This window comes from Neophocaena asiaeorientalis, unplaced genomic scaffold, assembly GCF_003031525.2.
Source record: "Neophocaena asiaeorientalis asiaeorientalis breed wild unplaced genomic scaffold, Neophocaena_asiaeorientalis_V1.1 scaffold171, whole genome shotgun sequence".
NCBI classification, from domain to species: domain Eukaryota; kingdom Metazoa; phylum Chordata; class Mammalia; order Artiodactyla; family Phocoenidae; genus Neophocaena; species Neophocaena asiaeorientalis.
In genome coordinates, this window is record NW_020174013.1 from 2,833,874 (window position 1) to 2,861,027 (window position 27,154).

Here is a 27,154-nt window from a genome sequence, read left to right on the forward strand (position 1 = left end):
AGTCTTGTTTGAATGCCCTTGTTGCTGCTTCCCTCTCTCTGTTTCCTTTTGGAAGCAGTGTAAGCATGCTTCCTTTTTCTTTTTTTAACCATGAGGAGGTGTGGATGTAAATGTAGAGATTGTTTCACACAAAAAAATGAAAAGTTTATGTGCACACACACACCTCCATATTTACTGTAGAAAATAACATTATTACTATATAACACAGGGAACAATATTCAATATCTTGTAATAACCTATAACTCCTGTAATCCCATGATTAAGAAATAACTAACATTAATGTTTGACATATATCATTTTAGTTTTCTGTTAGATTTATATTTATATATAGAAATAAATATATATGTATTAAAATTAATATAGGACATTTTCTATAAATATTTTCCTAAAACATACTTCTCAGTGGCTATATAGCACCTCACTGTCACATCATCATCACCCAAAGTCCATAGTTTACATTAGGGTTTACTTTTGTTGTTGTACATTCTGTGGGTTTGGGCAAGTATGACATGTTATCTATCATTATGGTACCATGCAGAGTATTTTTACCGCCCTAAACATCTTCTGTGCTCTGCTTATTCATCCCCCTCACCCCTAATTTTTTAAGTGTTTCCACAGCTTTTCTCCAAATGATTTTTTTTTTTAAGTAAATTTCAAATGATTTGAAAAGCATGCAAGCACTAAGCAAAAATGAGCCATAAATGAATCAGGAGACATCCACTGAACATTTATCAAAAAGTTAAGTGAGAAATGCTTCAGTACTCTGACAAATTCACATTCTAAGTCTGACAAGGACTGGATAATCAAATCTCAGGTAAAAGTCCGACAGTACATTCAGGTAGGGTTTCCAGGAGAGGGGGATCATAGGCGGTCCCATGACAAGGCACTGACTTGTTCTTATCTAATTTTAGTCCAGAGTAGAGGGCATAAGGGAAATTGTAGTAGAATCAAATTTCTACCTAACATAGGTTAGTAATGCACAGACTGGCTGACAGTGACATTTAGGTCCATTTTAATTCCTGGAATGTCATGATGTCAGAAGGATTAAAAAGGCACCTTATTTTATACAATAAATGTGTTCTTGAATGATGTATCAACATATCTGGGGACCTGAAGAATTGGAAATATATACTATGCTTAAAAGGCTGTGTGGGGCTTCCCTGGTGGCGCAGTGGTTGGGAGTCCACCTGCCAATGCAGGGGACGCGGGTTCGTTCCCCGGTCCGGGAGGATCCCACATGCCGCGGAGCGGCTGGGACCGTGAGCCATGGCCGCTGAGCCTTTGTGTCCGGAGCCTGTGCTCCCCAACGGGAGAGACCACGACAGTGAGAGGCCCGTGTACCACAAAAAAAAAAAAAGGCTGTGTGTGTTTCTTTAAAATGATTAATGCGCATGTCTTACATCCCTTGGCTAAAATCAAACAGGAAGTGGGAGGACCCAGGAAAAATGTTTCCTTACCTGCACTACATTTGGATACAGAGCAGCACACAGCATTGCTGATATCAACTTGGGGTTCTCAGCATTTGAGTTAGCCTGTGAGAAATACAGCATTAATCTTTTAAGTAATGTGGCTATTTCTGTCTATCCCTGGAAATTATTATATTTCTCTTGATTTCTAAAAAGCATCTCATTTCTATCACTTTGCTAGAAAGATTATTTCTAAGTAAAAAAAAAAAAATCTACTGGACCACATTCACACAGTACCCATTCCAAGAAGTCCACAATTACTTTCTAGATCTCTGCAGAGCAGTTACAAAGCCAGTGTTCCTAAGGATCGGTCGAGAGAAAGATTCTGGTTCATGAGATGGTCACAATTTCCAGAAAGTACTAACTGTACTTAGAACAGAGTGGCATCAGGTTTCATCTTGAATTGTTCTTCTGATACTTATTACATACAAAACTATCCTGGGCTTGAAAAAGGCTGGTCTGATTAAGAAGACATTATTGGAAAGTCCGTTCTACCTCTGATGGACCTACCAAGAACCAATGTGAAATTAAAAAAAAACAAGCAACAATCAACAGAAAAACTCTTGTTTTTCTGAGTGTTAGCTGACATTTGTGGAAAGAAAATCAAGAATGCCACTAACCCACTGCTCATAGGGCTTAAGTGAACAAGGCCTACAAGTGTTCCTGAGGTAACAGACTATGAGTGTGATCATCAAAGAGAAGTAAGAACTAACTACACATTCTTTACCTCTTCTCCTGTGGCATCCAAGATACCATCTCCTCCTCCTTGGGCCCTTTTCTCAATTTCCCTTGCTCTGAGTCCCTCTTTTACAAAGCCTATATCCGATAACAGTTCCGTGAACTGTCGTTTGAGGCTGGCCATTTCCTGAAAGAAATGGAAAAAATCTTTAAGCAGGGGCATCAACTTATCAAAGGTAAGAATGACTACAAAAACGAATTAGTTCAGCGTATAGTAATGAGACTCATATGGGTTTACCAAACAGGTATGAAGATTATCTTGTCTCTTCATTCACAAAAGGGCAGTTTTCACTCATACAAACCAGCAGTGTAAAACCATTACACAGAAATTCACAAATTTCAGAAAACCCAAAGATCATTTAATTCTAGATTACGTTAAAAAAAAACAAACCATTAATTGGATTTTGGGTAGGTCTGATTTTCCTCGCAATTCTTAGGACAGCCAAAAACGTAGTTTACTTTGTGGAACTCTAGCTCAAGGTGCTGTGACACTGTCTGGTTTTTCCTACTTCCTTTCTGCTCAGGTCCTCTTAGTGCCTTACCCGAGCCTAGAGTGGTTAGTGTTCTCTCTTAAAAGATGCAGAACACCCACCTCAGAACCTTCCCTCTTTCTCTTACTTTGTGAACTTGGCTGGCTCACATTTTCCCTACGAATAGGAATACTATTAAGTGGTTTAGATTTGGAAACCCCTTTCTGCATCTGAGCACAAGTGTGAGAATGAAAAGCACAAACCTCTGGCATCTGTTCAAATATGAGCTGTATATCAGACAATAGAAAAGCAGATAATGACAATCAAAGGAATGGAAAGCTAAGCAATGCTACCCTGTATCTGATGACAATTTAAGTATTTTCTTGGACTGTCAATCACAGATGTATAACATGGCAAAATATAACTAGGAGTTAAATATACCAGAGTTCTATTTCACGACAAGGTTTTAATATCTTAATAAAACTAATTCTAGGACTTCCCTGGTGGTGCAGTGGTTAAGAATATGCCTGCCAATGCAGGGGACACAGGTTCGAGCCCTGGTCTGGGAAGATACACATGCTGTGGAGCAATTAAGCCCGTGCGCCACAACTACTGAGCCTGCGCTCTAGAGCCCACGAGCCACGACTATTGAGCCCGGGCGCCTAGAGCCCATGCTCCGCAACAAGAGAAGCCGCCACAATGAGAAGCCTGTGCACTGCAATGAAGAGTAGCCCCCGCTCACCGCAACTAGAGAAAAGCCTGCATGCAGCAATGAAGACCCAATGCAGCCAAAATAAATAAATTATATAAAAAAAAGTCGATTAAAAAAAGAAACACAAAACATTCTACAATACAATCTAAGCTGGACTTTAGTGAAGTCCAGAGGTAGCTGTTTGATGGCCCTCATAGATCACAGCAAAATCTACACACATCCTAAAGAAAAAGAATAAATTTAGTAAAAAATGTAATTTAAAAGAAATATTATTTTATACTTAAAACTCTTAATGACTCAAGAAAATATTACTGCACCTTACATGTAAAATACCCTTTAGACCAGTGCTTCTCAACCCTGGCAGCATATCAGAATCACTTGGTGAACTCAACAACAAGGAAAATAAACATGCTCAGGCTCCACCCCTGGAGATCCAGATGTAATTGGCCTGGAGTGGAATTTGGGTATTTTTACTTTTTTTTTTAAGCTCCCTCGGGTGAATCTAATGTGTAGCCAGGATTGAAAATCATTGCGTTTGTTGTACTTAGAATAAAGCTAGAGCCTTTGTCTTCTCAAAACGCCTCACTGCAGTACACCTAAAGGCAGAGAAGAATAAAGGCAAATACTGGGATGGTTCTGAGGTCTCTTACTTCATTTTAAATAACCATTCATTCATGCATTCAATGAATTTTACTGAGCATCAACTACGTGCTAAGTACTGTTCTAGGCACTGGGGATACAGTATTGAACAAAACATAAAATCTCGGCTCTGGGGCTTCCCTGGTGGTGCAGTGGTTGAGAGTCCACCTACCGATGCAGGGGACACGGGTTCGTGCCCCGGTCTAGGAAGATCCCACATGCCGCGGAGCGGCTGGGCCCGTGAGCCATGGCCACTGAGCCTGCGCGTCCGGAGCCTGTGCTCCGCAACGGGAGAGGCCACAACAGTGAGAGGCCCGTGTACCGCAAAAAAAAAAAAAAAAAGAAAAAGAAAAAAAATCTCGTCTCTGATGGAGCTTATGGGGTAGAGAGATAACTAGCTGTCAGGTAGTGGTAAGTACTACAAACATTAATTTTGTGTTCTATTCCAAGACATCTTCTAATATAGAAATAAAGTCCTTCCCCCTCCCGAGCCTCAAAATCTTTGAGTGAAATAGATGCTTTGTAAAGATAATGCACCGTTATTATTCTGGCTTTTTTTTTTTTTTTGGTATGCGGGCCTTTCACTGTTGTGGCCTCTACTGCTGCGGAGCACAGGCTCTGGACGCGCAGGCTCAGCAGCCATGGCTCATGGGCCCAGGCGCTCTGCGGCATGTGGGATCTTCCCGGACCGGGGCACGAACCCGTGTCCCCTGCATCGGCAGGCGGACTCTCAACCACTGCGCCACCAGGGAAGCCCTATTCTGGCTTTTCATGCCACTTTGGAAGGCGGCCTAAAATACTGTTACAACAGAAGACAGAGCCCTGCCTGTTATTACACAGAAGATAATAAACCTTTCTTTCTCTTTCTTGTGTACTTGTTATTGACATAGTAGCCTCTGATGGACAGGAGAATTAACAAAGAAAATCTGGTTCAGTACTCAGTCTTTGGTTTTAGGGAGAGGGTAAGGGGTTTGGCGATGGTCATAGACTGCTTTGAGGATCTGATGAAGCTATGATCCCTTTCTCCAGAATAATGCACGTTATGTATAAGGGTATGACTTTGCATACAATTTCAGGGGCTTATGGATCCGGGTTAAGAATGTTTGGTATAACTATGGAAAAAACTGACTTCCAGTAAGCAGTAATCTTCAGAGTGCCTATATTCCCCTAGCCTCCACAGAAGTTAAACACAGATTCACTGCAAAGAGGAAGAACAGATCAGTTGAAAGGTTCAGCACAAAAGGCCTGATGTCATAGTTCAGGAGTCTGTTTTACCCAGGTGGTAAAGCCAAGCATATTCCAAAAATAACATTTTCAATGTCAAGGCAGGACAAGCAAGATAAAGTTGCAACACCCTCTGGTGCGCTACTACAATAGAAAATGAATGAAAACAAATTTCCACAGAAACAACTCACCTGAAGAACTCTTCCTGACAAGAAGTTTTGTCTGCAGTAATTATAACTTGCACGCATACCTTCTTTCGTACTTAGCTGCCATCCCTAAATTTTGGAGAAAATCAAAATGTTACTGTCTTTAGTGCCAACTCTGGTAATAAACCTCAGCTATTAGGTTGTATGCTTACCTTATATGCTCGTAGAAGGGCCAGATAATCACTGTTTGCAAATGCAAATTCTAGCTTTTTCTGGTTAGCTTCCTCTTTTTTATCCCAGGGAGATACCTAATGAGGAAAACCAGGTTTGAAGGACACATTTTACCCAAGGTTTCAAATGGCACTTTCCTACTGCTGAAGCCAGGTGCCTCGGGAAGTATTTTGTGTGGAACAGAGTACACAGTGGGTGGCTGGTTAAAAGTAATTATGGTGGTTAAGTGCCAAGCTAACAGTCCTACTTGTCCTTGTGAGTCCATCTGCCCACCCGAAATAACCTCTACTGGGTCTTTTACTTCCTAGTGGCAAGATGTCATCAAAGAGCCACTCACTCTAAAAGCTACATCTAAAATCTAAGATTCTGTTAACTCTGCGGTATCTTTATTTTACAGATTCTTACTCATCTTCTATACTTAAGTCTCCCCTATTTCTATACCCATAATTCATGTTTTTTTCCTTTTAAAAATAATGTTTACAGGTCCTCCTTTTCCCTACAAATTAGTAAAATCAGCTGAGAACTTAATTTTCACTGCTTTCTCTTGCTGCAACATACACATGTACTAAAGACACCAGCAAGAGCAAGTTACACCGAGGCCCAAGCTGTATCACACTGAAAATCATTCTAAACCAACTACGGTGCTTCTCTCTAATTTTCATATATTTGGACACCTTTATAGCTAACACAACAATAATAAAATTTTATTTTCTATTTGAAAATAAATTTTCTTCCTTTTTAGGAAGACTAGTGGGAAAAGGATTACATTTGGGAATTAACTATGTTTACAGAACCCAGTAAAGGACAGGTGTTCAGTTTTGGCTAAGGATGACATCAATATTTCTAATGAACTATTTCTGCATTCCAATAAAAGAAAACAGACAGTGAGAGGTTATTTAGATGATTTGAGAAATAGGCAATGGAGGTCTTGTTCACAATAATACTGACCGTATGTCTCTGAGCAAGCTACATCACCTAGCCTGGCCCTTGGTTTTGTCATCTGTTGTTAAATGAGGGGGCTGAACTAAGATCTTTTTGCAGATCTGTGAGTTTACAATTCCATGAAGTATAACATTAAAACTGAAGAAAATTATTACATCTATTCCCCTACCTATCTGAGATAAGCCATGGTGAAAATAAAGGAAGAGTGACACTCTACCCAATGACAGCTGAATATTCATTTTCAAGTTTACATGGAATACTTTCCAGGACTGAGCATATACTTAGCCATAAAACAAAGCTTAGTACGTTTTAAAGGACTAAAATAATACAAAGTATGTTCTTTGACCACAACAGAATGAAATTAGAAGTCAATAAAAGGAAAAAACTGGGAAACTCATAGATATGTGGACATTAAACAACACATGCCTAAATAACCAATGAGTCATAGAAGAACTAGAGAGGGAAATCAGAAAATACTTGAAATGCACCAAAACTACTGAAGACTACATGCCTAGAGCCCGTGCTCCACAGCAAGAGAGGCCACTGCAGTGAGAAGCCCACGCACCGCAGTGAAGAGTAGCCCCCGCTCGCCGCAGCTAGAAAAAGCCTGCATGTAGCAATGAAAACCCAATGCACCAAAAAAAAAAAAAAAAGAAAATACTTGAAATGAATGAAAATGAAGACAAAACATACCAAAACTTATAGGCTGCAGCTGAAGCAGTCCGTAGAAGAAAATTTACAGCTGTATATGTCTATACTAAAAAAGAAGAAAGATCTCAAATCAATAAACTTCCACCTTAAGACACTGGAAAATGAAGAACAAACTAAAACTGAAACAAACAGAAGGAAAGAAACAAAGAGCAGAAATTAATAAAATAGAGAACAGAAAAACAGTAGGGAAAACCAACGAAACCAAAAGCCAGTTCTCTGAAAAGATCAACAAAACTGACAAACCTTTAGCTAAATTGATCAAGAAAAAGAGAGAGAAGGCTCAAATTATTAGAATCAGAAATGAAAGGGGATATTATTAACAAGCTTTCAGAAATAAAAAGGACTATAAAATACTATGTTTATATATTAATAAATTAGGTAATTTAGATGAAATGGACAAATTCCTAGAAAAAGCAAATGATCAAAACTGACTCAAAAAGAAACAGATAATCCAAATAGACCTATAAGAAGTGGAGAGGTTGAATTAATTATAAAAAAAAACTACCCACAAAGAAAAGACCAAGTGGCTTCACTGCTGATTTCTACCAAGCATTTAAAGAAGACTTGACATTAATTCTCACAAAATCTTCAGAAAAATAAAGGAGGAGGGAACACTTCCCAAATCATTATGTGGCCAGTATTACTCTGATACCAAAGCCAGATAAAGACATCACAAGAAAAGAATACTACAGACCAATAACTCTTATGAATGTAAAAATCCTCAAGACACTAATAAAAAGAACAAAGTTGGAGGACTCACACTTCCCGATTTCAAAACTTACTACAAAACTAGAGTTTTGTATTTTGAATCAAGACAGCATGGAACTGGACTAAGGATAGACATATAACTCAATAGAACAGAATTGAGAATCCAGGAATAAACCCATGTATTTATGGTCAGTTGATTACTGACAAGAATGCTAACACCATTCAGTGGGGAAAGAACAGTCTTTTCAACAAATGGTGATGGGACAACAGGACAGTCACACGCAAAAGAATGAAGCTGGATTCTTACTTCACATTATATTCAAAAACTAACTCAAAATGGACCAAAGACCATAATGTAAGAGCTAAAACTATAAAACTTATAGGAAAAAACATAAGGATAAATTTTCAAGACTTTGGATTTGGCAATGGATTCTTAACCATGACAACAACAAAAGCTCGAGCAACAAAAAACTAGATAAATTGGAATTCCTAAAAATAAAAACTTTTGTATTTCAAAGAACAGATCAAGAAAGTGAAAAAGGCAACCCATAGTATAGGAGAAAATATCTGCAAATCATGTATCTGTTAAGGAACCTATATCCAGAATATATAAAGAACTCTTATAACTCAATAATAAAAGGACAAATAACCCAATTAAAAAATGGGCAAACTATCTGAATAGACATTTCTTGACAGATATACAAATGGACAATAAGAAACTGAAAAGATGTTTAATATCATTAGCCATTAGAGAAATACATATCAAAAACCACAAATTCACACCACCTAGAACAGTTATAAAAAAGTCAGATAATAACAAGTGTTAGTAAGGATGTGGAAAAGTTATAATCCTGATAAAATGCTGGTAGAATGTAAAATGCCACTACTCTGGAAGAGTCTGGAAGTTCCTCAAAAAGTTAAATAGTATTTGACCCAATAATTTCACTCCTAGGTATACACCCAAGACAAATGAAAACATATGCTCACATAAAAACTTGTACATGAATGTTTATAGCCAAAGGTGGAAACAATCCCAAATGTCCTTCAAGTGCTGAATGGATAAACGAAATGTGGTATACCCGTACAAAGGAATATTATTTGGCCATAAAAGGAATGAAGCACTGATACATACTATAACATAGATGACTCTTAAAAGCATTATGCTAAGTGAAGAAGCCGATCACAAAACACTATATATTATATTGTTTCATTAATATGAAATGTCCAGAAGAGGCAAATCTATGAACATAGCAAGGAGATTGGTGGTTATCTATGAATGGAGTGGATGGGGGGTTGGAGGGAAACAGGAGAGTGACAGCTAAGAGGTGGTTTTTTGTTTTTTTCACGTCTTTACTGGGGTATAATTGCTTTACAATGGTGTGTTGGTTTCTGCTGTATAACCAAGTGAATCAGCTATACATATACATATATTCCCATATCTCCTCCCTCCTTGCGTCTCCCTCCCACCCTCCCTATCCCACCCCTCTAGGTGGACACAGAGCACCGAGCTGATCTCCCTGTGCTATGCGGCTGCTTCCCACTAGCTCTCTATTTTACATTTGGTAGTGTATATATGTCCATGCCACTCTCTCACTTCGTCCAAGCTTACCCCTCCCCCTCCCCGTGTCCTCAAGTCCATTCCCTACGTCTGCATCTTTATTCCTGTCCTGCCCCTAAGAGGTTTTTTTTAATGAAGTGATTAAAAACGTTCTAAAACTGACTAGGGTGATGACTGCACAATACTAAAAACTACTGTACACTTTACATGGGTGAATTATATTTCAATAAAGCTGCTGAAAAAAGTACTCCAATGTATTTATTGTTTTTTAAAATCAGGAAGGGGCACTTTTTGCTTGCTTGCTTTTCTGGTTTTCCTATAATGAGCAAGTAAAGCAGATACATAAAAAGCACATTTAGATGACTTAAATAAGCTGGCTCTCTCGTTCTTAATCTTTATTTGGGGCATGGATTTCTTTGAGGATCCAATAAAAGTTAAGAGACATTGTGCCTGAAAGATTCACACATAATATACTCACAGGAAAAGTATTAGGGGCTCACATAACCCTGAAGCCCCCATGGTCCCCTTAGAGACTTACGGACTCCAGTTCAGATGGATGCTGTTTACTTACAAAAGGAGACTTAAAAGCTAAACTCGCAGCAATGGTGAGAGCAGGATCCAAACAGCGGAAGATAGACCCAAACAGCATTAGTTTTCCGATTCTCACATCTACAGGCAGAGAAGCCAAGTGATACCCTAGAGGGGTCAGTTTTTCATCTGGAGTTAATGCTCCCAAGTCTCGTAACCGTATTTTTGAGGCACGGAGAGAATCAGCGTGCGGGGGTTCAATGAGCCGAGAGAACACAGACTGGAGATTATGAGTGCTAAACATCTCTAAAATTTTAATTCTGAAAAAAGAAAACAAAACAATTTGTCATTTTTATTTCTGGTGGGATGACACAAAGAGGTAAGCTTCTTCTGTGAATGAAAATAATTTATAATTTCCCAAATATATGCTTTCATAAACCAAACCATGCCAGTTTAAATAAATTTTTAAAAAATCTCTTATGTCTTTTACTTCTCCTAGCAATAAGTTACAGAAACACTTTCAGATTCTGAAATTTACTGAGATTCAGAATAAATTTCTCTCTATAAACTTCCAAAATGCTTTTTTCTATAACAGTGGGTTCAAATCATGAAATAAAATTCAAATGATCCACCTACTCTCTTTCCCACATCTGAAATTGCATAATAATTGTTTATAAAATTAACCTGCATTGTGTCCTGCCTTGTAACAGCTCTTGAGAAGCTGTTTTAAATTATGAATTTAGGCAATTTTCGAAAGAGAAAAATCTAACATATATAAAGTTTATTTATTTCACTTATAATTCCTTTATATTTTTACTAATGTGATGGAAGCCTCTCAAAATACACCTATTGGATAAAAGAAGAGCTGTAACATCTTTGTACAAGTAACTTTTTTCCCTTTGGGTAAACATTTTATGGGCACACTCCCTCAAAATAATGACTCAGTCAAAGAGCATGGATAGTTTTATTTTATTTATTTATTTATTTATTTTGTGGTACGTGGGCCTCTCACTGTTGTGGCCTCTCCTGTTGCGGACGGAGCACAGGCTCCGGACGCACAGGCTCAGCGGCCATGGCTCACGGGCCCAGCTGCTCCGCGGCATGTGGGATCTTCCCAGACCGGGGCACGAACCCGTGTCCCCTGCATCGGCAGGCGGACTCTCAACCACTGCGCCACCAGGGAAGCCCCTAGTTTTAGAGTTCTTATATACGCTACGCAAAGTTTCAGCAAGGTTGAACCAAAGGTTCTCCAGCTTCAATAACACTGAGTTTAATCATTCATTCATTAAATCCTATTTTATGATATTTGTTCTTGTTTGTTCATCAGGTAAATAATGGTGTTTTCAAATTGCTTTTGTTCACTTTGTTCTAACTGATAATGAGGGTGTAGATTCCCCCCTGCGATGATTTAATATTGGTGTTGCCCTAGCAGAAATTTCTTGATAAGTTAGATTACTTTCCTGACTTATAAATGTATTCTTAAGCTCTATTTTAGGGCCATCCTCTGCAATGCAAGAGATCTTTATGTGTAGAAAGTTAAAAGGAATGGTAAAGGCAACACTGAAGAGCTCGCTCTTTGCAAATGAATGAGTTCATCCAAGTCCACGCCTAGCAAAACATCTTCTACTAAGAAAAAGAAAACATGGAACTTAGGGTGAGAAATGTTGGGACCTTTCGGAAGCAGAACACAAGGATCAAGATGTACCTTAGACAGAGCTGTTCCAATGGCACTCTTTGTATTTCTGGTAGCTGCTGCTTTAGAAGCTGGTGACTGAAGTGATGGCTGGTGAATAAATGGAAGCAGACCCCAGATGCAACACGACCTGCTCGACCTTTTCTTTGCAGGGCATTGGCTTGAGAGACAAAAGTATCCTCTAAACTTTCCATCCCTTTGCTGGCATCATATCTATAAAGTAAAAGAAAAGGTAAAAAGCAGTTACTTTATAAAAATGTGGCCAAATTTTTACTTAGCATGGACAGAACAGATGAACCATCCTACTTCTGTAGAAGGACAGTGTCCCGCATGTTCTGGGGTAGTTGAGTCCGTGGTGGGAGCACTTTGTGCTAATTTAGATGGTTTCTGTACTATATACTACATACAGTTTCTTTATTCAATTAAAAAAAATTTTTTTTTCATTTTATTTTCGACAAATAAAAATTACAGATATTTAAGGTGTACAATGTGATGTTTTGATGTATGTATACATTGTGAAATGATTACCAACCTTTTGGTAATTAACATTTCCATCACCTCCCATACCAATTCTTTTTCATTCAAGCACATGTAAAGCATATAAGAAAAAGAGGAAAAATAATTATTTCTAAGGTAAAAACTTAAAATTTCTACCTCTGTTTGAATATAAGATTCATGATCCTAGCTACAGAATCACTCATACCTACAGAGTTGTCATAAAGTATTTTTTCAAACGTAATCCATGTAGCTTAATAGCATTAGCCTTTAACAGCTGTGTTGCTCCAAATGAGGCATCGTTAGCCCCTCTCTTACATCACCAAAAGAGGATACCTTTTTTCTTTCATTTTCCCAGAATCGATGACATAGACAACATCATCGATGGTTATGGATGTCTCAGCGATGTTTGTGGAAATTATAATCTTAGTTACACCGACAGGAGGCTTTACAAACACAGCTTGCTGCTCTTCACTGGATAAAGATGAATGAAGTGGGTGAACAACACATCTAAAAAAGAAAAAAAAAGGATTTAGTGTTCTAGTACAAAACACTGAAAGTGGGTTATAATGGGTGAATTTCTATTAAAACTAACAATGTGACTCCAAAAATCAGCTGCTTCTCCACAACCTGTCCTCAAGGCCCAGGTCTTCTACATGGGAAAGTTCTTTCTGACCCTTAAAAAATATTTACTCAGTTCTATGAACTAAAAACCTTGCATCAACTTGGGAAAAACTGGAGTGTAATTCACTAGTAAATAATCAAGAGGACTAAATAGTTGACATTCTACAAGTAACAAGCCTGGAGCATACTAACCAACAAAGAATCATTTTTTCCCTACCTTTAAATTCAGAGAAAGAGAGACAGAGACAGTCATGTATGCTAAGAAACTTGAGTCTTACATTTCTAGGGGGTGTTCATCTGTCAAGTAGTGTCCCCTTAGATATGAAGACACACCCAGTCTGTCTTACTACTGGAATAGGAACCACTGAAAATTATTTTTTCTCAAAATGGTAGCATTGCTTTGTTGTTATTAACACTGGCTTCTCCAATCCCCAGTATCTGGCAACTGAAATTACAGTTGACCCTCAAAAAATACGCGGATTAGGGAAGGCCAATCCTCTGTGCAGTCAAAAATCCATGTATAATTTATAGCTGGCCCTTTGTATATGTGGTTCCTCTGTATCTGTGGTTCTGCATCCATGGATTTAACTAACCATGTATCATGTAGTACTACAGTATTTACCATTGAAAAAAATCCATGTATAAGTGGACCATGCAGTTCAAACCCGTGTTGTTCTAGGGTTAACTGCACGTGCAACTTTGCTGAGTCACTACGCTAAGTGAAGAGAAACATTTTTATATAATGGAATGGAAATGACTGACTCCCTGGAACAAACTGTTTTGTCTATTCCCAGCTGGCATAAACAAACATATTTTTGAGCAGTGACACCAGGGTTGAAAGAGGGTGATGACAGTCAAAGAGATCTTTCTGGTTATTCACTTTCACACATAACTGGAATAGATGATTAAGAATATAGGAAGCAATTAACTTACCGATTACTACGTCTGTTGTTGAATAGAGAATTAGACTGTAGCTGTTCATAAAGCATTTTGATTTCTGCTAGTCCCGGTAAAAATACAAGTATAGCACCTGGGTATATAAAAAGAATCAATCTGATAGATGTGAAAAAGAAAAAACTAATACAGATTTAATTTTAAACGAAAAATGTAATAATCTGAGATTTTTCACAATTTTCTTTTCTTTGTAAAGTCCCCAGGGAACTAAATGGAAAACAAACTTTTAGAATATATTTTCTGACTTAATAACTACAGAATGAATGAGGTACTATATCTTTCGAAAACAGAAAAAGAAATGATGTGTAGAAAAATATAATGCCTTACGTTATACAAGAATCATTAGCAAAGCTCTTTAAACATACTTCTTCAGTGCACTGGCCACTGACATTCTGTTTCTATAGAAAGAGTTATCCTTCTAATCTTATATGACAGGAAGACTCTTCTCCCCATTAGTAAATAAAATCCATAAACATTTTATTGGAAATGAGAAAAAGAAACTATAATTGGCCAGCCAATCTGGTAATCTAAATTTAGATATGTGTTGAAGAGGCAGTATATTAACTTACCATGCCATAATGGTTTATGGGCTTTAAAATTTTACATTAAAGAAAATAAGCAGTGATAACTGATTATAGTGTATTTCTGTGCCAAGAGCAGTCACTCAGCAATAGTCGCCTCCTTTTGTGCTTTATTCACAGAGGAAATTGACACTGTCTTCACTAACCCTGCCTTTAATCCCACAAATATTTATTGGGTGTCTTTGTCAGCTCTGTGCTAGGTACAATGGAAAATAAAACAAAGATCTGCCCACAAGGAACTCATGACTAATAAGTTATCAGTTATTCTCCCCACTAAGTAAATAAGGAAACTAAATTATTACAAAAATTGAACTCCGAAGAAGGACAAAAGATTATCTTTCAAGGTTGGTTTTAATACTGTACTTCATAGTTTACAAAGAATGTTCACATATATTATCTCATTTGATCCTCATAACCACCTGTTAAGAAGATTAACAGTACCCTTAAGGTGACTCAGTAACATGGTCAGGTCACAGAACTTAATAAGAGGGGAGTATGAAAACAAATATAGGGTTTCTGGTACCAGATCCATGCTTTTTCCATTACATACCCCATGCTTCTCTCTACTAAAGTAGCACAAAATTTAAGAGTGGTAAAATAATCTATATGGATGGAAAAAAAATTTGTATTTTTATGTGCCTTCTGATCTGCTCTGCCCTCATGGCTTGGCCATCTGTATCAAGGATATCTTTAATATTCACAAATATATCACCAACTGCCTAATCACTACATCAACTTTGCTTTGAATTCAGATAATTTTCTAACATTTCTTTTTGGCTGCTATACTTGATTTTTTTCAGTAATAGTCTTTTCCTTTGGGATGAAATAAGATATTCAATCCAGTGATAATGCATTAGCCAACAATGGCTATTTGCCAAGGAATGAGAAACAAGGCACTTCAATAATTTTATGTGGCTCACATGTTTCCTTAGAAAATACCGCATAATGATTAAGATCTAATCAGAAGAGGGCAGTCATTAAGCACTGTGTAGTGAGCATATACTGTAGTTTTCTGATCTATGATTCCACTTAATTTTCACTCAACAATGGCTGCATCTGTTCATGCAACAAATATTTACTCCACACCGAAAGATTCCAGGTTCTGTTCCAGGGTCTGAGGAATACAGTGGTACACAAGAAATTCTTATTCTTCAAGAGCTGACATTCTACTGAAGGAGACCATCAGTGAGCAGAACTATAGTTTTGGATAGGGTTGAGTGCTATATTGAAAATGAAAACCATTTTTGGATATTGTGATAGACTGAGGGGACAGACAACAGATAGGGTGGTCAGAGAAGACTCCTCTGAAGAGAAGACATTTGTTGGAAACCTGAATGATGTGCAGGATTCAGTTAAGAGAAGATCTGGGACATTCTTCTGGAGATAACGGACTACAAATGAGGTAAAGAGGTCACTGGGAAGACACTGAGCAAGGGGAAGGGAGGATTGCTCTGTGTTATAACGGTAGGAGGAGTAGTAGAACAGTGATAATAATTACAATGATAAATATACTAGCATAACTATTATTTCGTTAGGGGTAGTGCCTACTGGGCATTACATATATGTCAGGCACTGTGCTAAGCGCTTTGTATATGGTTTCTTTTAATCCTCAACATAGAGGATTTATTATTGTCTTCATTTTATAAACAAGGAGCCTGAGGCATAGAAAAGATAAGGACTTTATTATCCAAGGTAACAGAGCTCGGAGTAGCAGGGAATTTTATCAGACTTTCCAAAGCCTGTTCTCTTAACCCCACTGCCCTGTGGCCTCCAGGTATAGTCTTCACATGATTCAAACACTCATTATTAGGCTCCCATTTAGCCAGGGACTGAGTGTTGACATGTGGACACCCAGGCCTTCTTTTCAGCCTTCTTCATTTTGGACTTTGTCTTGTTAACATCTTTTTGCTCAGTGGGTAAAAGGTAAAACTTCCTCAAAAGGTAAACGGTAAAATTTCCTCCTGAAAAACCTAATAAGCAACTGTACACACAACTGGGGGTGAAAAGGTGAGGAACCAGGGCGAGGGCTCCAGGAAGAGAGGCTGTCCCCACAATCCCCACCATCTCAGGAAGTAGACTCCCTGCCCTTTGCCGTCTCACACTTAAGACAGGAAGCAGTTACCTGGAGGGTAGGAGTGCTTTCCATCCACAATCCACTCTAACAAGGCTTCAATTAATTCAAGATTAACCTTTTCAAAATCCATAATGGACATTGTTTTGATGACTGATTTGCTAACCCCTGAAAGAAAGGTAAAAATCAGGATAGTTATACCTTATTGAAGAAAATATGCCTGGGAACTAAGTGGGTGTCTTGATTTGATTTAATAACACAGATGTCCACATTTAATGTACTGAAATGAATTTTTTTTCCTTCAGTCTCTCAGAAAATACAGGCTCACTAGAAGCACTTTTTGCTTGAACAATGACCCAAAGAGCAGGCTCCTGCCCCTGCTGGAAAGGCCGAGAGAAGCAACTTTTAACTTTTCTCTTTCCTTGCCCTTTTATCTATCATATAAAATATATTTTATATATATTTCAGATATATATTAAATATATTTATATATTATATCAGTATATTCTCTCTCTCTATATATCAAATACATGTGATATATAAATATATCAAATATATTTCAGAAAACCTTTCCAGATTCAATCAACTTGTGAGTCAGATCAGCCAAAAGTCCAGGCAACAGTAACTGTGAAAATCAGTGCACAGAGGCCACAGCTTTACTTTACAACAGTGACTTTACAGCAGCAACTTTATAACAGTGACTTTTAAGTTCCTTGGGAAAATCATAAAAGTTATGAATCTTCCCTGAAAAATACATGTGATTATAATGGCTTCACCAATACCCCTGAAGTCTACTCATCGACCCTCAGGTTCAGGGTCTACAATCTCCTTCTAATTCATCGGAAGCCTAGTAAAAGATATACTTCCTTGTGTTGTACTAGAAGCCTCAGCTCTTTTAAAAACAAACAGCATATGCCTGGGGAGACAAATTCTCTGAAGATGGCTGCCTTTTCTTTTTAGTTCTTTCTAATGACCCATCACCTGAAATAGAGCCTAACTGGAGCAAAATAACTGTAGTTGGTATGAAGGAAGGGAAGCTTTTTACGCTTTGCTGAAAAGCTTGAAGAGAGGCAAAAGCAGTTGCTAAACAATGTTGTTCTGAAGAATGAACCCTATGTTGGTAAAAAATGAAAGAAAGGAAGAAATAAGCTACACAAGCAAAAGTGTGGTTGGGTGTGGATGGCAGAGTAGGAATCATTTTTATTGGCCAACATTCCAAATAGCCAGACTTTTCAAAAAGGAGAAGGAATCAGCTTACTGAATAAAAGGGAAATGAAAATCATTAAAAAAAAATTTTTTTTATACTTTGGCAGGTTTTACTAATCATTTATATATTTTAAAAGACTGATTTTTATTATTATTTTTTAACTAGAAAAAGTTTTAAAAATCGAGCTAGGGAACATTGTTTAATTTTCTGAAAGAGAGCACTGAGATCAACTAGATAAAGTCTTTGTTTCATAGGAAAGAGGAGGCTCGGAGAAGCTAAGTGATCAATCAGCCCAGCATCATACAGAAGCTAGTGGTAGAGCCAGGTTTCCCAACCTCAAATCCTTAGAAAAGAGTTCTCAGAGGTGCTTTCTGAACTTTGATATCTCTGTGCTTGACATCAGAAAGACTGTGGCTTAGATTCAGTCATAATTCTTAAAGAAAACTCTGGAATTTCAAAAGAGAAACCAAAGAGATTTTCCTGTTAACTAATTTCATAGAATAAGGAAATGGGAATTGTCAGCTGGTATGATGTACAGAAAGAACACATTTGAGTCAAACATTTTCATGAGAATCACAAATCTGCACTTACTAGCTCTGGGCACTATGCTGTGGATTTGTATTCTTATTTAATCTCCTAAATAACGGCATTTTATAGGTAAGGAAACTGAGGAATAGAGAGGATGAGGAACTTGCATATAACTGGTTTTATGAGAGCCTGGGGAGTCGAATCCAAGTCTGTAAGATACATGTCTATGCTCTTAACCTTACTTCTCAGGATGTTGGGAAGATTAAGTGAAATGTTTGGGAGCCACGTATATCTTCCTAAACAGCAGAACAAATGGCTAATGCCCTAATTCCTTTATGATTACCATTTCCCATGCAGGACTGCATCTTTGGTGGAAGGAGAAAAAGGAAAACTCACTTGCCTTTTCTGCTATAGAAGCACAGTAACAGGGGTTGGAGGCTCTTACTCCTTGAAAGGTAAACACCTTTTTTTTTTTTTTGGAAGGACCAAGAGGAGTTGGGGTGGCAGTCCACGGAAAAGAGAGCAGGAAAGGCAGCTGAGACCTGTCTAGGCTTTAGGAAGAAAGCAAAAGTAGTAACCTTAGGGTTTCTATGGGTTCAGCCCAGCTGAACGTATGGAAGACTATCTAGGAACAAAGCTGCGTGGAGTCCGGCATGGGAGGAGGGAGCACCTAACATATATAAAAATGCTCAGCACAGGGTGGGCCCTGAAAAGAGATGTCATTTTCGAGGCCTACTGAAAAATGCTAAAACTAGTGGGTGAAATTTTGAGGATGTTATAGGATAAATAGTTTCAAATCTCTCTCCACAACTAACTTAATTAACTACAAAGGGAATAAATAGTAACTACAGAGGAGAAACGTAGGCATCACCTTAACCAGATGATCAAAGTTAATACTGCTAATAATGGGAGGAACCAACGTCACGTGCCTCCTGATATGATGCGCTGAGAAGGACTCAACATTGTCTCTGTGGTTTTCTAACCAAAAATGCATTACCTAAAATTAATCATGGGGCAACGTTAGAGAAACCCAAACAGAGGGACATTCTACAAAATAATTGGCCCAAACTCCTTAAAAATGTAAATCATAGAAGAAAAATAAAGGCTGGCAAATTTCTCCAGATAGAAAGAAACTAAAGACACATGCTGACTGAATGCAATATGTAATCTTCAGTTGGGTCCTGTACCACCTAAAAAATAGCAATAAAGTACATTACTGAAATAATTGACAAAATTAGAATATGGACTGTGGATTAAACAGTAGTACTGTATTAGTGTTCAATGTTTTCATTTTGATCATGTCCTATTGTTTGTTTTTGTTTGGGGCCATGCCGTGCAGCTTGTGGGGTCTTAGTTCCCCGACCAGAAATTGAACCCGGGCCCCGGCAGTGAAAGCGCCAGAGTCCTAACCCCTGGACCGCCAGGGAATTCCCATATCCTATTGTTATGTAAGAGGATGTCCTTGTTCTGAGGAAATACATACTGAAATATTATGGGTTAAGGAGCATCATATCTGCAATTTACGCTCAAAACACCCAGGAAAAAAATATATATATGCACCCAGAGCAAATAATAAAGCAAATGAAGCAAAATATTAATAATTGGTGAATCAGGGTAAAGGATATATGAGAGTTCACTGTAGTCTTGCAAATTTTTAATTCTGAATTCGAAATCATATCAAAATGCAAAGTTACAAAACACTCAAGAATATAATTTATATTTTACTACCTCCCAATTTTTCTATAATGAACACATTTACAATCAGGAAAAAACCCACTGGTAAATATAATAACAATTTTAATCTAATATGTATTAGAACTGTTATTTTTCTAAGTTTAAGGTTGTTCTGATGAACTAAAGACAAGGTAACTATGAAACAAGAGCCACGTTTTTCTTCTTCTGGATCATGGCGTGAGAAAAACTAGTTATCTTTGGCATAATTGTAATATTCCCCCCAGGAAGCACATTACCTTTATAGCGGGCCAGGAGCTGCTTAAAATCTAACTGTTGATCTGCCACAGCATCTTTGGTGGAATCCGGATCGTGGAGGTGCAGGGAGAGGCGCAGGTCCTCCTCCACCTCCTCAAACGCGGTTCTGCTGCGCCTTGCCTTGAGCTTCTCCTTTGACATCTGTTTCATGGAGCGCGCATATGGGCTCCCATCCTGCAACACATACCTGGGGAAAGAAGACAAAGAAATGTGTGGGTGTGGATGCGGGTCTGCTGGTGAGGAACGACATTATTCACCTGTTTCCCGTGCTCATTCAGCAGGACGTTGCTCTGCTTCTGCCCAATCCAAGTGCTATTCTTCCACCAGTCCAGGATTCTGTCTGCCGTGCCCTGTTGCTGGGGGGGAGCACACTGGAATGCTTTTGGCTCTGTTTTAAGATAATTCTGGAGGCAGTGAATTTGGAAAAGTGAGAGAAAAAAGACAGGGAAACTAGCTGAAAGATGATTTCCCCAGAGATTCACATTCAGTGGAAGTGGGATCGGGCCCACAAAACAACAATTTTAATAAGCTCTCCAAGTATGCTTACTGCACACTGAAGTTTGAGAGCCACTGTTTCGGGGTTTTTAGCTTGAGAATACTGTATCATTAAATAACGTAGAATTAGGAGGGGGCTTATTAGGAATGGAAGGAGCAAAGAGAAAGAAAAAATTCTGGGTTGAGTTTAAGGTGTCAGACATCAAAGTTGTTTCCATTCTGGAGCTCAGAGGTCAGGAATGAAGATAGCAATCTGGGAGTTCTCAGCACAGCGGTGACAGCTGAAATCACATGAGTCTTAGAGAGCCAAGCAAGAATTTAACAGTGAGAAGAAACAGTGCAAGGATAAAACCCTGGGGAATCTTCAAGGTCAAAGAGTAGGAAGAGGAAGCAGAGCTTTCAGAGGGGAGAAATCTGTTGATATCCAACAGACATTACCACCTTCTATCCGGTACAGAACTTATACACTCATATGTAGTGCAAACTCCTTGAAGGCAGAATAATAATGATAATAATAGCTAACATATATAAAGCATTTGATATATGCCAGGCACAGTTCTAAGCCCTTTGCAAGTATTAACTCCAAATATTAATTAATCCTCATAACTCTTGAAGAGGCTACTTTTAATACGCACACTTTACATATGATGAAACTAAGTCACAGAGAGATTAAGCTACTTACCAATGTTACAGTTGGTAAGTAGAGGGATTTAAACACTAGTAGTCTGTCTGCAGAATTAGTACTTTTTTTCCCATGTTAAATTCTCCATAGATTTGGTCCATCATTTTTTATTTTTTATTTATTTTTATTTTATTTTATTTTTTTGGCCATGCCACAGAAATTGTGGGATCTTAGTTTCCCCGACCAGGGATTGAACCCAGGATACCACAGTAAAATCGCCGAGTCCTAACCACTGGACCGCCAGGGAATTCCCCATCATTTTTTAAACAGACTTTACTTTTTAAAGCAGTTTTAGGTTCACAGCAATACTGAGCAGAAGGTACAGAGATTCCCCATACACCCCCTGCTCCCTGCCCTACGCATAGCCTCCCCCATTAGCAATATCCCCAACCCGAGTGGTACATTTGTTAAAACTGATGAACTGACATCCATACATCATTATCACCCAAGGTCCTTAGTCTACATTAGGGATTCCTGAGTCAGTACTCTTAATATATAATATTGCCTTTGAATTCAAATAATTTGTATAATAAATATTCGCTAAAAGGGGAAAACAAAATGCTCAAATAGAAAAATTAGAAGAAAAGTTAACCCGTTTATTAGTACCCAGGCACACAGAGGTAAAATAGTAATTCTGTTTTCAAGGACTTTCCCCAAACTTTAATTAATATCTTCCTTACCTTGTCACAGCAATTGCGTCTTCCAGAAAAAATTGATCAACAGGAAATGTACGACCTAGGAAAACAAGAAAATAAAACAGGAAAGTCTCAGAATACCCGTTCAACTATCTTGAAACTGTTTGTATATGTAAAATTGTCTAAAAACGAAGCTTGGCACAGTAAGGTACTATTTACTCTGTGGTCTTACAAGTATTCAGAAAAAGCTTTTCATGATAAAAATGGAAGGAGTAGATTCTAGTTAGTAAATAAAACAGAAGTGCATAGTTGGAGAGATGATCATTTGCTAATAAGACTTTTTTTAACCTCTTTTTAAAAAAAATCTGTTAAACCTTTTTATCCCCCTCTGCTTCCCTGCAGGGGACCTTTAAACACTCAACAATTGTATTCTAGATCAAGCATATAATTTCATCTTTAAATCTACTGTCGATATCCTCTATAACTAGAACGAATTATTCACCACTGAATGTTTCCAAATTGTTCTTTACCAATCAACTGCAGAATGATAAGCCAAAGCCAAAGGTGATAAATTATCCCACAATGAGACTGTGAAAGCACCAAGAGAAGACACAGACTACCCAATTTCACTTGCTCCCAGAGTGGACCAATATCCAGAAGTTTAGCAGAATCCAGCAATGAATAAATATGCTATACACAGATACAACTTTTCCCTTTATGATAGATTACCATTATAAACTCACATTTTGATGTTAAACACAACAGAATGCTAGAAATCCTAATAACCTAGACTTTTTTTTTAAAAGCACATATAAATTGAAATCTCCCAGCAAATGAATATAACACTACCTCTTCAATAATTTCATTATATGGTTATGATTTTATTTGTTATAAACTAATCAATTCTTCTCTAGAAACATATAAATACTCATTCATTTATATCTCAAATGAACTTTAAAATAATTATATTTGCTTATTAGGACAATATGTATTTAATGATGGATTTTAATCACCTGGTATAGTGATAACTGGGCAGGAATTAAAATATTCTGAAAAGAGCTCAGCGTTTAAAGTTGCACTCATCAGAATAACTTGAAGAGTTGGTCTCTGCAACACAATGTCTTTCAAAACTAGCAGTAAGAAGTCACTAGAGGAAATAAAAGAAACATCTGAGGATCAAACAAATTTAATACATGAAAATTAATAACCTTTGACATATTTCAAGTAAGTGTAAGACTTATGTGAAAAAAATTTATAACTCATAGAAAGATGTGTCATGTTCCTAGATGTGAAGACTTAATGTTGTAAAGATATCAATTTCCCACCAAATAAACTAAATTCAGTGTAGTACCAATCAAAATACCAACAGCATTCATCATTGCATTTGATAATTCCACTTCTTGATATCTACATGTACATAAAGAGGTATATACAACGATTTTCATTATAGCATTGTTTGTAAATCAGTGGAAACTACCAAAATGTCTATCAACCAAGAAACGGTTAATTATGACAATATCATCTATTCTAAGGAATAACATGAGGCAGAATAAAGTAGAGCTCTAGATACAGACCTGAAAACATCTCTAAGAGATATTGTTAGTGAAAAAAACCCAAGTTGTAGAACAATATGTACCACAGAACAGCAATGTCCTAACTGGCCTCCCTGTTTCAGCCCTTGCCCCCCTAAAATCTACTCTCAGTATGGTAGACCAATAATTCTGTGCCAATGTAAATCTGATTGTGCCACTCTTCTGCTCAAAATCCTTCAACGACTTCTTATCAAAGTCCTCACTAACGAGGTCCTATGTGACATGATCTGTACCCTCACTACTCATTTCCTGTCGCTCTCCCTCTTCATCACTTGGCTGCAGCCACACTGTCCTCCTTGCTGTCTTTGAGACATGGACCCCAGGTCCCTTGCACATGTTATTAATGTGCCTAGAAAGGGCTTCTCCCAGACATTCAAGAGGTAGCTCACTCACTCACTTTCTTTGAGTCTTTACTCAAAATGTACCTTTTCAGCTAGGCCTTCCCTGGCCACCATGTTTAAAATTTCAAATGTTCCCCTCCCTTGCATTTCATATTACCCTTTCTCTTCTTAGCACTTAACAAACATACTTTATATTTTACTTCTTTATCTTGCTTATTGTTGGGCTCTCTCACTAGAATATAAGCTCTATGAGGATGGGGATTTTGGTTATTTTGTTCTACAAGATACTACTCAGTACCTGGAGCACTGCCTGGGATATAGTAGGTGCTCAATAAATGTTTGTTGATTTGCTAAATGAATACATAATTTGTATAAGAAAAAAAGTTCTGGAAATAAAAGTACCTATTTCTGACAAAGCAAGTATATATGTCAATGTACAGTAGGACATATCACCAATCTGATCACCGTAGTTATCTCTGGGGCAGGGACTGGGAATGGTTTGGGAGTGTTACAGGGGACTTTCACTTTATCTGTGTTGTTTGAATTTTTTTTTTTTTTTTTTTTTTGGACCACTGCGCCACGAGGGAAGCCTTGTTTGAATTTTTAATGAGTATATTCTTGAACTACTTAGTTTTCTTTAATGAGCTAATTTAATTACATTTATGACTATTCTTTTTCTTTTTTAGGGAAAAGGAAAATAATATAACAATAGGTAAATGGTTAAGTAACCTATGGTACATCCACACGTTAGAATTTCCTCGTGCAATTATTAGCAATAATTTCAAAGATAGTTCATGCTCTCATATTAAATATTAGATCACATGCAGCACACAACAGTATATAATCCCAATAGTGTTTGTGGAGATACATCTCTGCTAACTCCCAATATACTCCCAGAAGAAAACAGAACAAATTGTTAACATGTAATTAGCAATTCTATAAGGGACAGAAATTCTTCTTCTTGACATTTAATATTGCCTAAATGTGTTAGAATAATGTCATTATCTCTATGATCAGAAAGTGTATTAAAAATTTTAAACAAATATAACTATAAATTTTCTATATTCAACCTTTTATCTTATTTATTTTTTAACTGATCTTGGTTCCTAGATTTTACTTTTTTTTTATTTTAAAATTTTATTTATCTTTTATACAGCAGGTTTTTATTAGTTATCCATCTTATACATATTAGTGTATATATGTCAATCCCAATCTCCCAATTCATCACACCACCACCCCATTTTCTGCCTTTTTCAGTCAGAGCTAGCAAATATTCCCCTACTTTTTCTTATAATTTGTGTACTCCATTCCCAAAGACTGGTATTTGTAAATGCTCAAATCTCCCTTCTCCAGTAAAGGGACAGAAATTCTTCTTCTTGACATTTAATATTGCCTAAATGTGTTAGAATAATGTCATTATCTCTATGATCAGAAAATGTATTAAAAATTTTAAACAAATATAACTATAAATTTTCTATATTCAACCTTTTATCTTATTTATTTTTTAACTGATCTTGGTTCCTAGATTTTACTTTTTTTTTTAATTTTAAAATTTTATTTATCTTTTATACAGCAGGTTCTTATTAGTTATCCATCTTATACATATTAGTGTATATATGTCAATCCCAATCTCCCAATTCATCACACCACCACCCCATTTTCTGCCTTTTTCAGTCAGAGCTAGCAAATATTCCCCTACTTTTTCTTATAATTTGTGTACTCCATTCCCAAAGACTGGTATTTGTAAATGCTCAAATCTCCCTTCTCCAGTGTGTAATTTATCTTTATTCGGATGTGAAAATACTCTGTTTTTAACTGTTGATATTCTATAGGTCATTAGGTTTTATAAAAATCTCTTTTTGAGAACATCATTGCAGCCAGGAACCAGATCCAGTGCTATCTTCCAGTTTCACTGACTTTGTGGAAGTATAAATGTTATGAAACCCAAAGCTACTCTTTTTTTTTTTTTTTTTTTAACATCTTTATTGGGGTATAATTGCTTTACAATGGTGTGTTAGTTTCCAAAGCTACTCTTTATGTTCAAAATTACATTGGATATAATTTCACCTAAAATTAAAATTTTATTTTTATAATACAATCATTTAAATATTATTAGTTTGGCTGAATGTTTTATTTGATTCCCTCTTCTAGGTTGTTCAGTGATTCTGTTAAAATAAATTATTTCAAATGATCATTTCAACATTTAGGTGTAAAGTGACATTATTTACCATTTATTTTTTTCCCCAATGTTTTCTGGAGTCTCTACATAAAAGATTATTTGCCCCTCAAAGATTTTCAGTGTTTTCTATATAGCTATTTAAAATTTATTATTGTCTTGTTCTAGGAAATATTTCCTTTTATTTTGATCTATTCTTTTTATTCTTTTTAAAATCTTTTGCCACATCACGCCTCTTGCTTGCAGGATCTAAGTTCCCTGACCGGGGATCAAGTCCGGGGCCCCGGCAGTGAAAGCGCTGAGTATTAACCACTGGACCACCATGGAATTCCCTGATATATTCTTTTTATATAAAAATCTTTTTCTTAAAAAAAAAAAAAAATCTTTTTCTTTAGTTTCAAATTTCTTTATATTTCTTAATTACTACTATATTAGTGTATTTATTTCTTCTAACAAATAGTTTTCTGTTTACATGTCTTCCCCGTTCATTTTTTTAAAAACTTTTTATCAGCAATAGCTGGGACCTCTTTTCATGTTTGTTTCTTTTTTTTTAGTTTTGCTATGATCTATTTTCTGCTTCTCTGTCAGCCCATCAACTTTACTTAGACTTTCTTCTTCTCAAGATATTAATAATAATATAGTCCTTTTTGGGAAAGCCTCATGATTTGCACAGGATCATCTCTCTTTTTCCCATTACTTTTTTACTACTTTAGAGCATGATCTACATGACAAACTATGATCAATGCCATCTATTTACCTGGCCCTTCATTTTAAAATATTGAGAATTTTGATTTTATACCTTGACCCTTTAATGACTTCTAATTCCATTAAAGTAAAATCCAAATGCTTTATTATTAATGGTGCATAGTCTCCTGCTTTTTTTAGCTGTCACTTTTCCCCTCATTCACTACATATCAGCTGCACGCTGGCCTTCCTCCAGTTTTTGGACTCATGAAGCCCTTTACCACTGCAGAGTCCTTGCAAATGCTGACCTTGCCCTCATATATCTCATGAGACT

The 27,154-nt window shown here is 37.0% G+C and overlaps 1 protein-coding gene across 4 annotated transcripts in view; it reads right to left on the reverse strand.

The window, feature by feature from the left end:
• Positions 1-27,154, reverse strand: part of DHX57 (DExH-box helicase 57) — a 58,333-nt gene that overhangs the window by 7,413 nt on the left and 23,766 nt on the right. For all 4 annotated transcript variants that reach the window (XM_024753481.1, XM_024753478.1, XM_024753477.1 and 1 more), the window contains 12 exons: positions 23,041-23,174; positions 22,073-22,127; positions 20,197-20,402; positions 16,543-16,659; positions 13,819-13,915; positions 12,598-12,771; positions 11,779-11,979; positions 10,117-10,393; positions 5,608-5,703; positions 5,441-5,524; positions 2,194-2,331; positions 1,458-1,532 (listed from right to left, as the gene is read on the reverse strand). In XM_024753481.1, the coding sequence (XP_024609249.1) occupies positions 1,458-1,532; positions 2,194-2,331; positions 5,441-5,524; positions 5,608-5,703; positions 10,117-10,393; positions 11,779-11,979; positions 12,598-12,771; positions 13,819-13,915; positions 16,543-16,659; positions 20,197-20,402; positions 22,073-22,127; positions 23,041-23,174 (1,654 nt within the window). The remainder of the gene's footprint in view (positions 1-1,457; positions 1,533-2,193; positions 2,332-5,440; positions 5,525-5,607; positions 5,704-10,116; positions 10,394-11,778; positions 11,980-12,597; positions 12,772-13,818; positions 13,916-16,542; positions 16,660-20,196; positions 20,403-22,072; positions 22,128-23,040; positions 23,175-27,154) is intronic.